Consider the following 14,732-nt stretch of genomic DNA (forward strand, 5'->3'; position numbering starts at 1 on the left):
GGCATAAAGCCCCTGAGTGTGAAGGGATGGAGGCATCTCCTGGACCCAGAGAGACACCCGACTTTTGGGCAGCGTGACAGCCATGGTTGGGGAGAGGCCAAGAGCCAGCAGCGCAGAGGGAGGCACTGTGAGCTCAGCGCTTTCCAGCAGGCCCACAGATCAGTTTTGGTTTAAATCAGCTAATAAAGCATTAGGGCTGGTCGGCTCATAAAGCATTAGGGCTGGTGCTTCCTCTGCATGGTCTAAGCCCTTACATTAAAGATCGGAAAACCGAGACCCAGAGAGGCGAGGCAACTTTCGCACATCCTAAAGCTCACCGTTGACAAGCTTGACGTCACCACCACATGTCCTGACTCTCTAAGCCTGGTGCTTTCCCCATTTTTGCCCACTGCCTTGCCTGCTAAATGGACAATGCTAACTTCTTCCAGGGTCACACCTAGATTATATTTCACTCTCCCTTCCAGTGGGATGGCTTTAGTCAAAAGAATGGCAGCATGAATGATGTGGAACAACTCTCATGCTCGGGCCATAAAAACCTTCCATATGAGCCCCTTTGTGTTCTTCTGCCTTCTGTCAGTTTAATGCAGATGAGCACGGAAGCCACACGTTGCAAATAGCAGAGCAAGAAAGTGGAAGGGGCCTGGGTCCTCATCACTGCTTGGAGGGGATCCCCTGTTTGGGATCTTATATGAGTGAGAAATACATATCTGTTGTGTTTGAGCCATGATTCACATTTGGGTGTGTGTGTTACAGCAGCTCAGTGTGTATTACACCTTAACCATGAGACTCACCTATGTAAAGAGTTAGTAAAAACAAATGATCCGCAGTGTCAACGTGAAGTGCTATCAGAACCTATGCCTGGCCTCCATCTTCTTGACACATAGGACTCTGGGCACGTTGAGCACGTAGCCAAAAGTAAATATTTAGATGGAAGTTTGAAACGTTTCTCCCCTAAAATGTTTGGTTAGTTTCAACTGGAAAGATGAAAGGAAGGAACAAACAGCAGCGTGGAGGAGGGGCAGAGCCTACACTCTGAAATGGGTCTGCCCAGATTCACAGATAAGCACCACCACTCATTAGCAGTGACCTTGGGCAAGTTGTCTCACTTCTGTTAATCACTTTGCTCCATGCGTTCTTTGATACTTTCTGTACAAATTCTTTGACCCAGTAGTTCCCTCCTCCAGGAATTTCACCCACAGGTAAACTTGCCTCTATGCCTAACAAAGTCAACCAAAAATATAGTTACTGACACTCTGCTTATAAAAACAGAAAACCAGGGCTCCTGGGTGGCTCAGTAGGTTAAGGGTCTTACTTTGCCTCAGCTCATGATCTCAGGGTCCTGGAATTGAGCCCTGCATTGGGCTCCTTGCTCAGTGGAGGAGCCTGCATCTCCTTCTCCTTCTGCCCGTCCCCCTGCTCGTGTTCTCTCTCTCTCTCTTAAATAAATCAGCAAAATCTTAAAAAAATTAAATAAATAAAGACAAAAGACTGGAAACAATCCACCAGAAAGGGGCTGGTGAAATATGACATGGTGTGCCCATTGCAAAGGAATATTATGCAGCTGTCAAAAAGGAAGACACCCCCCCCATATGTTATGATCTGGAGTGAGCACAAGATGGACAAAATCAAGACGCATGTGAGACCCTTCCTATCCTGTATACTATGGTTAGGCTCCTGCTGTGTAAAAAAGGAAGGGACATGCGTTTGTAAACTTGTACATGTATTGAACAGCTCAGGAACAATGCACAAGAAACCATGGCTGCTTCCGGGACAAAGCCTGGCCTCAGAGGTGGACAGGCGTGTGCGTCTGTCCACATAGCCCTTCGTTCTCTTTGAAATTTTTTTACCGTGTCCAGGTGTTTTGGAAGTGCAGTCTTGAAACTCTTTGACTATTAAAAGCACATACACATCCCCAGAACAAATATGAGCACAGCACTCAGTAAGTGTTGCCTTTTTTCTTTTTTTAAAGATGTTATTTATTTATTTATTTGACAGAGCGAGATCACAAGTAGGCAGAGAGGCAGGCAGAGAGAAGGAAGCAGGCTCCCTGCTGAGCAGAGAGCCCAATGCAGAGGACCTGAGATCATGACCTGAGCTGAAGGCAGAGGCTTAACCCACTGAGCCACCCAGGTGCCCCCTGCTTGTTTTGTTTTAAGTGAAAGGACATGTCTGTCTCTGAGGGGACTAGCAAAAGCTGTCTTCAGGAGTCCCATTGCGTGCAGGAGTTATTACTGTGCACAGGTGACAGGAGCCAGGCTCTATGGTCAGGCTACCTGGGCTGCCATCTTAGCATCACTACCTACCAGCTGGGTAACCCTGGGCAAGTGACTTCACCTGCCTGTGCCCCTCAATACAGGGGTCTTTGTGGGGGTACTTGGCTTGAGGACGGAGGGGTAAAAGGCTAGCAGTTTTCCTCAAGAACACCTCCTCAATTTACATTTTCTCAGGAGAAAACAGCTTAGTTTTTATTTAGCTTATTTTTTAAAAGATTTTGTTAATTATTTGACAGAGTGAGAGAGAGCACAAGCAGGGGGAGCAGCAGAGGGAGAGGAAGAAGCAGGCTCCCAACTGAGCAGGGAGCCTGATGAGGGGCTCAATCCCAGGATCCTGGGATCATGACCTTGACCTGCCCAACGGACTGAGCCACCCAGGCTTAGTTTTTATGACTCAAATTTTATTTCATCCATCACAATTCTTTCTGGCCAGTGTCCATCGAGGAAACAGACCAACAGAACATTTAAAACAAAATGATATTCAGAAGGTCTCGACGTACATTGCAAATACAATAGGAGGCGTGTCAGGGTCTGGGGGAGATACCCCGGGCATCAACTGGGGTGGGTGTGTCCAGCAAGTTACTACACACAAAGCAGCAGTCCACAGAGAACCACATAAATGGTTTGGCCATCCAGAAGTGATGTCTTCTGTCTTTTACACTGAACAGAACCAGCTGTTCATTATGGATGGGTGTCTTTCTGTTTCATTATGTTTTTGGAAATGGCTGGGGGTTTGGGTTTTTATAGTTTTTCCCATAAGAAATAATGAGACATAGGGCATCAGTTAGTGTTTTCATGCAGAATGCCTGGTTTTAAAGAATGAGTCAGGGGTGTGTGGGTGGTTTATTTGGTTAAGTATCTGCCTTCAGCTCAGGTTGTGATCCCGGGGTCCTGGAATTGAGCCCCACATCAGGCTCCCTGCTCACTGGGGACTCTGCTTCTCCCTCTGCCTCTACCTCCTTCTCTCTCTCTCTCTCACGAATAGCTCAATAAAATCTTTTTTAAAAATTTAGAGAATGAATACGTGATGGTAAGTGAGACATGCTTACATATAAAATACTCAGAAGGGTGGCTGGCCCAGAACAGATGCTTCATATGTGTTAGCTATGACAAGTAGTAGTTAGTGATTTTAAAACATGATGTGCTGATTACAAAACCAAGGCTACAGGGAGGTGAGGTAGGAAACTTGGCTCTCCTGGCCTGCTTGTCAAGAACATTGCCAGCTGCCTAGGAGAAGGCGAAGGGCTAATTACAAGGCTGTCGGAAGTGGTTTGAAATAATTTGATTGTGGGATAATTTTTATAATTTAAAATGATAATTAAAGGGTATGAACTTTTCTTAATCAGTCAGGTGGAGAGCCTTAGCTGTGAGTCTTTCATAGCAGGGGTCTTGTCACCACCCCCCCACTGCCCCACCCACCTTGAGCTCAATCCTGAGTCCCTCCGACAAGCAAACTCCACCCCCTCCTCTATCCAAACCCAAGTTAGCCCTGCTGTGTAGAATCCCAGGTGAGGCTTGTGATATAAGCCAAGGGATTCAGTTCTGTTTTTTTTTTTTTTTAAGATTTTATTTATTTATTAGAGAGAGGGAGTGTGCACAAGTAGGGACAAGAGGCAGAGGGAGAGGGAGAAGCAGACCCCCACAGAGCAGGAAGCCCACTGCTGTGGGGCTTGATCCTAGGACCCTGGGATCATGATCTGAGCTGAAAGCAGACGCTTCACCGACTGAGCCCCCCAGGTGCCCCTGGGGTTCTTTTGTTTGGTTTGGTTGATTTTTGGCAACGACAAAAATCGCTCGCACATGCTGGCTGGAACGCACACCAGGGCCATAGAACGAGCTTGCCACAGGGCCACGGGGGAGGACAGATCCACATGAACATTTTCTCTACTCTTCATGCCAGCAATTTTATTTCCAGGGTTTCAGTCAGAATCATCAAGAAAGTACAGAACAACATAGTGAACAAGAACCCATTCTCAGACATATCCAAATGAGCTAATCCAGCTTATACTGTTTTATAACCCCGACAACGCAAGGATAACATCATTTCACGTAGCATAGAATCTGTGCTGTGTGATTTTTTAAAAAGATTTTATTTACTTATTTGAGAGAGAGAGAGAGAAGAGAGAGGGAGGGAGAGTACAGAGGGAGAATGAAAGGGAGAAGCAACTCTCCCCTGAGCAAAGAGCCTGATGTGGGGCTCTATCCCAGGACCCTGGGATCACGGCCTGAGCCGAAGGCAGACCCTTAACCAACTGAGCCACTCAGTCATCCCTGGCCTGTGTAATTTTTAGTATCTTTTCACTGAACAGACCTATCAGAATTGACATAAGCCGTCCCCTATAGTCGGACATGTTGTTTTTTAGCAGGAAAAGTGGAAAGCAACTTAAATGTCCAATGGGACTGATGAAAGCCATACAATGGTTGGTTCCATGTTTGGTTTTACACACACACACACACACACACACACACAATCAGACTGCACCAAAATGACCAAGGTACTTTGCTCATATTAATTTTTTTTCATGTTGGTTGTATTTATTATCAGTGTTTCTACAATAACTATTTATTACTTGAAACATTTTAATTGGTGTTTTCCACTTTCTTCCGCTACCTTGAGAGCCTGGAGAACCCCCAGAAGAGAGTGTGTGTGTGGGCAGGGTACAGACTTCACAGACAAAATGGCAGCATCTGAGGTGAACGCTGAGCCTTATGGCCTAGCACTAGAGCAGCCCCCTACGGTCTGCAGAACAGCCCTCTCTGACCCTATGTCATGAAACTGTGAGGGAGAGGAAGAATCCTCAGTCCTTCCAGTTACACATTCCAGACAACAGCCGCCAGCTCCTCACTTGAATCTGAAGAATGGTGAACACATATACGCATCGAGCGTCAGTGAACACATTGTTCGATGACTCTCACAGTTCTGGCAAAAAACAATGACCCAGACTCTGGTATCTCAGCAGTTCTTGGGACTGGGGGAGGGGCAGAGGGAGAGGGAGAAGCAGGCTCCCTGCTGAGCAAGAAGCTGGATGTGGAACTCGATCCCAGGACTCATGACCTGAGCTAAAGGCAGATTCTTAATGACTGAGCCACCCAGGTGCCCCAGAGTTCAGAGATTTAAACAACAAATTCGCCGTGTCTCCATCTTTTCCGGACAGACTCCAGTAACTCGTCAGAGGCCCCTACTCGTTAGGCCACTCCTAAGACTTCAGGCAAAGCAGCTTTAACTCCGCAACAGGTCTAAGCTCCAAGACACAGTCCTCAGTTCAGCCCCGAGAGGTGGCCGCACAGAGCCAGTTTTGGGGACCCCAGAACTGGGGAAGTTTTGGGGAGGGATTTAAGAAAGTGAGGTGGGAAGTTGCTCGGCTTCCCGGTATTCACACCTGAGCCATGAGACAGGTCTCCGAGAGTCATGAACTTCCTGGAAAGAAGGGATTCTACTGGAACTACCAGAAACCAAAATGGCCCCCTCTCCAGGCCACAGGAGAAATCAGATGCATTAACAGAGGCCAGTTCAGGCCAGCATATCGCCCTCCTCACAACTAATGCGTTGATTTACACCGTATTCTTACTGGAGGAGTTCTGGGTATCACAGACAATGCAAAACATCTCAAACAATTCCCATTTCCATACAGCTCCCAAGTGTGATGGGACACGCATTTTTCTCACACATATTTGCACACACACACATTTTCACTCACGAAATCACTCTATTCTTAAACTGACTTTTTTTCTAAAGGAAATCTGGAGAATTCAGTCTGACAGTAAATGTGTTTAACAGCAAATATGCATACATGTGCAAGGTTTCCAATGAGGTCTTAAAACATTCTATGAACCCCGCAGCAAATGTCTCCTGATGTTGTTGGAGGAAGAAACCAGGAAGCTTTCCTGTGGGTTTGTAACGGTGGCATTCGCCAGAACGCCAAAGTTCACCGCACCAGCTTGGCTCGATTCCTTAACTTAATTCACACGAATCCACCTATCTGCCAATACAACCCCCCCCCCCCCCCCCCCCCCCCCCCCCCCCCCAAACCCCCCCCCCCCCCCCCCCTTAGCTGCGGCAAAGAAGAACCAAAGACCAGCTGTGCTAGTTTCGAGAAAGTCCTCCAGTCAAGTTCGTACAGGAAGACATCTACTTGTTTCTGGTTTTGATAGTTGCAGGACCCGAAGGACACCTCCCCGCAGGCACAGGCCGCTCTTAGAGGCAGGGGGAGGTGGCGGTCCCTGCCCCCAACCGGAACAACTGGAAAGTCACACTTCTCTGGAACGCCCCCTCGCCGACCCCTTGGGCGGTCAAAGTGCAGCCTCTACCCAGGGGCGCGAGGAGTGGGGCTGCGGCGCTTCCGTGGCACCGATGCCTGGCGGCCTTCTCCAGCCTGGCGCTTTCATTTTCAAATGAATATTTCCGAACCTCGGGAGAGCTAGAATGCAGCGTGCGGGCCCGGACAAGGGTGATGGGGGGCCATCGGGCGCCAAACCACAGTTTTCTTGCACCTTCTCCCTGGCCCAGGCGAGGAGGCGGAGGGTGATCTGGAGGGGATAGCTCCCTCCCCACGCCCAGCCCCGGCGCCCCCAACTGAGCACCCGCGTGAGGCCCCAGGTGCGCAGAAGTTCCTGGGACTCGGCCGGGGCGCGCTCTTTCTCCTGCGACGTGGGCGCGGGGCTCATCCCCTCCGACGGCCGGGCTCCCCCCCCCCCTCGGGGACACTACCAGGTACCGCGCCCAGGACGAGGTCGCTCGGAACTCAGGAGGGCACGGCCACCTGGCCCGACGCCGCGCGCCCTGGAACCGGGCAGTTCCGGGGATCCCGCGCCGTCGGTGCATCCCGACTGCGTCGCCCCCGACTCGGATCGGCCTCCTCCTTACCCGGGAGTCCCTCGGCGCCGCCGCACCCTCCGACAGGACCCTCCTTGCAGGTAACCAACACCACTCCGCGCCACCCGCTGCTGCCACACCGCACTCACCCGCTCCGCGCGGCAGGAGCACGGCACCCAGCAGCTGGACCCCCAGCAGCACGATTGCGACCCAGCAGTTCTGGACGGCCATGGCTCCGGGGCGCCTCGGCCTCGGTGGGGGAAATCGGCTGTGGCCGGTGGCTCGGAACGGCGGCCGTGGGCGCCCGAGCCTGGCACCGGCTGCGCTGCGCTCCGCCCCGGCTAGCTCACCTGCGTGCGGGTGCGCCGTCCCGGGCTCCGCCCTGCGCCCGGGAGCCGGGGCTGGCCCGGCCTGTCCCCTCCTCTGTCCCCTCCTCCCCTTCCTGCTGCAGCGCCGGCCCCTCCCTCCCAGGGTGCTGGGACTTGTTGCCACTTTCCCGGGCTAGTCTTCCCGCCCCGGGCCGAGGGTGAACAACCCTTCTTTTCTACAGGCGCGAACGTCGCCCTTGGGGAAGCCAATCAACTTTCTCTTCACTGTCCCGGCGACAGGAAAGCCCTTGTGAGCCCTGTTTTGCAAAGGAATTATATTTGTGGGTCACGCAAGCCCAGATTTCTTATGGTCTCCTGCCCGATTGCGCTGCGGAGACTCTGTCGGCGGCCTCAGGCACCTTACCTGCAGCATGTCTAAAGCTCGCGGCACCCCTTCACGTTACAGAGGAGACACACTGCCCAAGGCCAGTTAGGAATTTACAGAGAGGCAGGGTTTCACAGCGCAGAAGGGTTTTCCATGATCGGAGCTGCTTTGAAGAAGGAATGAATGAGTGAATGAATGATGGAGGCTGGAAAAGGCCAAGAGAAGAAATCTGAACATGTCCACAAGGGCACCTTCGTTGATTTGTGTGTGGAGTCATATGTGTGGTCTGGGAACGAAGCGTCCAAGCCCATCTGGGGCTTTGAATCGTGGGCACTGGGCTGCCTGTGTGGTTCCAGTGTCTGGCTTCCCTGCTCCTGTGGGTTCTCCTTCCGCCCCATGGGCCACACAGCAAGCCTAGGGGCACAGGATCCCAGGGAAAGGCAATAGATGGTTCAGGGACTCGGTGGGCAGATGAGGGGTCTGCCAGAATGACTCCATGGGCCCCCCTGGGGCTACCTGTGGCTGTGGACAGTCAGAAGGTGGGCCAAGGTCACCCAGAGCAGCCTAGGGGGGCTGGGACAGTAACTGGAGCGCATTCAAGAGCTACTGTCCAGCCCCAACTTCTGTCTAATTCTTGGGAGCCCTGAACATCTCCAGCAGCCCCTGTGCTCCTTGTGCCCTGGGTGAGAAGTCGTCTCTTAGGAGCTTCTTGCCCTTCCTGCTTTGTGTCTTCTCTGATGAGAATAAAGCAAATCCCCCCCCCCCCCCCCGGGAACCCATGCTCCAGAGGAAGGCAGAGATGTCCAGTCTGAGGATATGACCCAGCCTTTCCTCTCCCTCAAAGGGCCCAGACTGTGGGCTCACACGGACCTCAGAGCTCATCTTCCGCTCTACTTCCCTCATCAGGCAGATCAGTGGAGAAACTGAGGCCTAGAGGGAAGGAGGAAGATGAGAAAAGTAGGGAGGCTCTTGGTTCCCCCCACTGAACTGAGGGCAAGTTCATCAAAAGAAAGAAATCTGGGGTGCCTGGGTGGCTCAGTGGGTTAAGCCTCTGCCTTTGGCTCTGGTCATGATCTCGGGGTCCTGGGATCTAGCCTCACATTGGGCTCTCTGCTCAGCAAGGAGCCTGCTCCCCCCTCCACCCTGCCTTCCTCTCTGCCTACTTGTGATCTCTCTCTGTCAAATAAATAAATAAAATCTTTAAAAAAAAAAAAAAGAAATCTTGAGAAAAATCTAAACACCCTTTTAGTTTATCTTTTTTTATTTATTTGAGAGAGAGAGCGTGTGTGCATGCACATGTGGTTGCAAGCAGGGAGGGGCAGAGAGAGAGGGAGGAAGAATCTGAAGAGGACTCTGCCTTGAGCGTGGAGCCCCACACAAAGCTTGATATCACGACCGTGAGATCACGACCGGAGCCCTAACCAAGAGTCTGATGCTCAATCCACTGAGCCACCCAGGAGTTCCAATACCCTTTAAAAATGTTTATGCTGACCTGGAAAATGAAAGCAGATTTTGTCTGTTTTCCTAATTTTAAGCATCTTTTCCTTGTATACACAGCACCATTGTTTCCCACATATGATTAATAATAATAATAATAATAATATTAGAGTGGCAGTGTGTTGAATTCAAAATATCAGAATTACTGCTTGACAAGTTTAAGCCCAAGGAGCAAGTTATTTCGTTACTGTCTTCTTTCTCTGAAGCTGGCTTACCTGTCTTCCCTGGGATAGTGACACCAACTTTCTGTAAATGATGTGCAAGTCAGTGCATCTCAGATGTGGAGGACTGGCAATGGTCCCAGACAGCAGCAGCAGTGGCAGCAAAGGGAAAGAGGTGAGGAAAGCAGGGAGGCAGTCCTACGTCCTCTGCATGACAAGCCAGTTACATAGTTGAAGTCAAGATGCCTTGAGGTAATGTCTTGGTTCTTGGAGTAGAATATGAGCAAAGCCATGCCAAGGTATGGAAATGTTTTGTCTTATGAATGTGGCTGAACGGAAGGAGCCAGTTTTACAAGGTTATTTCTGAGCTGGAAAGAAATGCAGGCAGCCACTGTCTAGTGACAGAGAAAAATGACAGATGGATGGGTGAGTTTTTTTTTTTTTTTAAGATTTTATTTATTTATTTTACAGAGAGAAATCACAAGTAGATGGAGAGGCAGGCAGAGAGAGAGAGGGAAGCAGGCTCTCCGCCAAGCAGAGAGCCCGATGCGGGACTCGATCCCAGGACCCTGAGATCATGACCTGAGCCGAAGGCAGCGGCTTAACCCACTGAGCCACCCAGGCGCCCCGGATGGGTGAGTTTTAAAACAAATTATTCATCTAATTTTGACCCTCTGGAAGCCCTACAAAAGCTACAAAATAGAGCTTTTAAAAAGATGGAAGTGCACAAAGAGGGAGAACAGAGAGATGACAGCAGCAAGATTCTCTTGGACGCTGGAAAGTGAGACAAGTAATAATTGCCTTAGCAGCCTCCAAGGAGGAAAACTCTAAGCCAGAAGAGGGGGAAATTGAGAAATAGAATGATTTATACCATGGAATTCTCAAAAATAAAAAAATAAAGCAAAAACCCTTAAAAAATCCACAAAAACCCATAATATAAAAAACAACTTAGGAACTGGTAGCATAAGATAAGGAATGGGACTGTAGAGGTAGGACTAAAGGAAAGAAAACTGGGAGAAAACTACCCCAGAAGTGTTATAGTTGTATCATTGGAACCTTTCCTCCATTCCTCCTGGCTGGGCCACTGCAGCTTTACATCAGCAGAAGTCTGAAGTGTTTTCTGGAGCAGTTAAAACCAAGAGATCTGGATCAGGATTGGCAGAGATAGTTGAAGGCCGAGGACTCATCCTGAAAAAACAGGTAGATAAAAGGAGCATATGCATTCTGAATGTTGAACTCCCCACCTGCCTGTCCCCAGCTTGCTTCCCAGAATGCAGTTAGAGGGCTTTATCATTCATACTGGAGTTGGAGTCTTCTCTTGAGGCTCTGACCAACCCGGGAGGAAAGGGCTAAAGATGGGGACATTTGTCCTCATCAGCAGGATAACCAGAGCACAGGTATGAGGCTCCCAGGTGATAGCTGCCACCAACTCAGCTTTTTAAGCTCTCTTTTAAATATGATGAGACACTTAGGATCTCCAGACATCTGACGAAAGCTTCTAACATGATAGAATCAAAATCAACCAACTAGCCAAATGCAAAAAAAGCACTTGGAGGAAAGCAACTGTCTAAGAAGAAAACAAAAGGAAAGCAAATACTAGCTTCCTTAGAGAGATAGCAGGCAACATTATATCTATGAAGCAGCAATACAATGTTAGGAAACATGAAGTTTCAGGGATCCACAAAAGAGTTCTTGGAAATTACCCATACAAAAAATGATAGTTGATATTAACAAATAAATAGAAAACTTGGAAGATTTCCCAGAAAGTAAAACAAAAGGACAAAAAGAAAAAAAATAGGAGAGAAAAATTAAGAAATTAGAGATCCAGTTCAGGAGATCCAATATCTGAGTAATTTCCCCAATAATGATGATGCTCTTTCTCTAAGAAGAGAGAACAAATGAAACAGAGAAGACATCACCAGTGATATAATTCAAGACATCCCCCAGCCCTGCATGACATGGGTTTCTAGATTTAAGGACTATGAAGTGTCCTGTACAATGGCTCACATCAAGGCACAGAAACCTATGAACCAAGAGAAGATTCCATAACTTCCAGAGGCAAGAATTAGGTCTCATGCAAAAGAACAGAAATCAAATGGGTTTGGGTTTCTCAAAGTAGCCCTGGAAGCTAGAAGACAATGAAGCAATACCTTAAATGCTTAATAAATTACAGCACTTATATCTTAAATGCTTAATAAATTACAATCAAGAATTCTACACCCAGCTATGCTACCAATTAAGTATAAGGTAGAAAAAGGGCACTTTTAGATATCCAAGATCTAAGATAAACAAAATAAACAACCCCAAACATCAAACTTCCACGCACCTTAGAAAGAAAAGATTCTATTATTTTTAAGTAATCTCTACAGCCAATGTGGACTTTGAACTCACAACCTCAAGATCAAGAGTCACATGATCTATCGACTGAGCCAACCAGGGTCAACACTGTGCCCCTCCCACACACCTTTTTTTCAGGAAAATACTGTGTTCCAGTAGAAGAAGAAACACAGGTGTGCCTGAGTGGCTCAGTCAGTTAAGTGTCTGCCTTCAGTTCAGGTCAGGATGCCAGGGTCCTGGGATCGAGCCCTATGTAGGTCACCCTGTTCAGCAGGGGAGTCTGCTTCTCCCTCTTCCGCTGTCCCTGCTTGTGCTCTCTCTTTTGCTCACTCTCTTTCTCTCTCAAATAAATAAATAAAATCTTTCTTTTTAAAGAAAAAATATATAAAACAGAGAGATGAGCGGATGCAGTTTTGTGGAGCTGAGCTTAATCATCTTAAGAAAGAGAACACAGAGATATAAGCAAAATCGGTGGTGAAAAATGACTATTTATTTAGCACGAGGAAAGAAGTCACCACAAATTACAAATTTGAAAAAAATGGAAAAATACGGCCAACATCACGAGATCCAGCAAAATAATCTGGTGTCTTTATTATGGACTCAAAGGTACAGCCTGGTATCAAATTCATTTCCTTCAGTCCTTTTGCTTCCTTGATGCAATGTTTGTGCTTTCTTCCGGAAATGCCAGACTTCATCACGACAAAATGCATCAGCTAAGCTAAGATACTATCTTGATTTACTGTGATGAATTCACACAGAAATGCTCACTGTTCATAGAAACACTACACTATTGTGCCCTACATACAGGAATTCTTACAAATTCTATTTGTGTGATTCCTATTAAATATAAAGAACAAAGCAATATGATGCATTTTTAAGCTTACCTGCTGCATAATCCATTTATTCTTGTTTTTTTTTTTTTAAGATTTTATTCATTTATTTGACGGAGAGAGACACAGTGAGAGAGAGGGAACAGAAGCAGGGGGAACGGGAGAGGGAGAAGCATGCTTCCTGCCAAGCAGGAAGCCCGATGCAGGGTTTGATCCCAGGACCCTGGGATCATGACCCAAGCTGAAGGCAAACGCTTGACGACTGAGCCACCCAGGCACCCTGAATCATTTATTTTTGACAGAAACAAACAAACAAACCAGCTTTTCATTTTTTGAGAAGACATAATGAAAACTGAATATTCTACTTAAAATTTTGGTTTTGATGATTGGAAGAATTTTCCAGAGATGGGCTTCTGTCTCTGCTCATGTCAGACTTGACCCCTCCTCCACTCTCCACATACTTCCAGTTGGGCACTGTAAGGCAGGTTCATCATGGGACACCACCTCTGACCTTATTGCTTTTGGTCACCTCACCTGTTGAGTCAGCAAGTAGGTGGGAGTATTCCCGGAAGTCACTACTACATGAGGGTAAGTAATGATTTAACTGTACAGGGAAGTGGCTTTGAATCAGTTACATTGTATTTCGACAAACCCTAATTAAATGTATCTCTGATTCAACTTTTCCTTAGCCAGATCCCTAAATGGCCACAGCCACTCAGTGCTACATTGCATCGGGGGAAGTGAGGTGAGGGGGCATTGGGGGGGAGAATGTTTTTTGCGGTTGCGATATGTGCCTTTGCAATTTGTGCAGGAAACCTCTGACCAGGTGAGCACAAGCCCTTGGAAGGGCTTTCAGCTTTCTTCACTTCATGATCTATTTTCTTGGGGATACAGGAAGCCCTAGATTCAGCAGGAAGGAGAGGCAGGAAATCCCCAGAGCAATGTGCTCCAGGCTTTGAGAGCCCTGAGTTGAGTGCCGACTAAGTCAGGTTGTAAAATGCATGGCCCAGGATGGTGGGGGTCCCTCCCAAGGGAACAAGATGGACAGAACGGAGTCAAATGGAGCGTCACCCTTATGGATGAGAGCCTCAAATACAAATGGTGTTTGAGAGCAGACCCAAGTGATTCACCCCAAAAAAGAACCTGACCTAAGTGGGTGAAGTTCAATGACTCAGTGACTACCAATGTGGATTCTGCAGTCGGACGTCCTGGGTTCAAATACAGACTCTGCTCTTTACCGGCATGTACCACTCTCTGTGTGCCTCAGTTTCCTTATCTGTGCACGGGGGCTGTGAGGGGGCATCCTTCCTATCATGAAACCGTGCATATGATATGTGTCCACGGCAGTGTATGGCACATGGTGAATGTGCAGTGAAGCTGGCTGAGATGGCCTTAGCTGTGGGGTTTGGCAGGAAAGTAAGTTTCTGCTGGGTGGGAGTGGAAGCCATGGGGCTGGAAGAGAGAGTTCTGGAAAGAGGGGTCTGGAGACCAACATCCTCATGATCTCGTTCAAGCGTGAAAGTGTCAGTTCCCCAAGGCAGGAAGCTGTCTCTGCTTTCCTCATCTTGGTACTCCCAGTGCCCCCCCAACCCCCAAAACAGCGCATGGTACCTAATCAGCGCTCAACAAATAGTTGAGGAGTGAATGGATTCGTTTGCTTGCCCCGCAAACCCAGCCAGCTGAGCCTGGGGAGCTCCTGGAAACTGGGGCCTTGAAAGGATGAATGCACCGTTCACTGGGAAGAGGGGTGGTGTCCCTGGCTTCCAGAATGGGGCCATTGTGGCTCCCGCCAGGTGTCTGGCAGCAGCCGTGGCCTTGTGGGATTGACCAGGGTCTGGTGTGCCAGGACATCATCTGGTGTGAACGGAGGGTGGGAGGAACGTCTGTCTGAATCAGGCAGTTTCTCTGAGACTTTGCTTTCCAGACGATGAAGTCAGTTAACAAAGTGGAGATTCTTCCGGGGCACAAACGGCCCCTACTGTAATTGCAACACCCACTACTGTTTCAGGGAGAAAACCGCCCAGGCACAGTTTGGGCAGAAGCCCCTTTGTGAGTCTTGAAACAGAGGAGTCTTCTGTGGTCTTGGGATGAGATGGGTGATTCGTTGGGGGGGGTGGGGGTGGGGGAT

At 48.5% G+C, this 14,732-nt stretch overlaps 1 protein-coding gene across 1 annotated transcript in view; it reads right to left on the reverse strand.

Annotated features, from left to right (window-relative positions):
• The window catches only part of CDCP1 (CUB domain containing protein 1), a 55,499-nt gene extending 48,046 nt beyond the window's left edge, over positions 1-7,453 (reverse strand). The window contains exon 1 of the mRNA XM_059389547.1: positions 7,236-7,453. Within this exon, the coding sequence (XP_059245530.1) occupies positions 7,236-7,317 (82 nt within the window). The 5' untranslated portion in view covers positions 7,318-7,453. The remainder of the gene's footprint in view (positions 1-7,235) is intronic.
• Between the last annotated feature and the right edge of the window lie 7,279 nt (positions 7,454-14,732).

The sequence above is a fragment of the Mustela nigripes genome, chromosome 2 (assembly GCF_022355385.1).
Source record: "Mustela nigripes isolate SB6536 chromosome 2, MUSNIG.SB6536, whole genome shotgun sequence".
NCBI lineage: Eukaryota > Metazoa > Chordata > Mammalia > Carnivora > Mustelidae > Mustela > Mustela nigripes.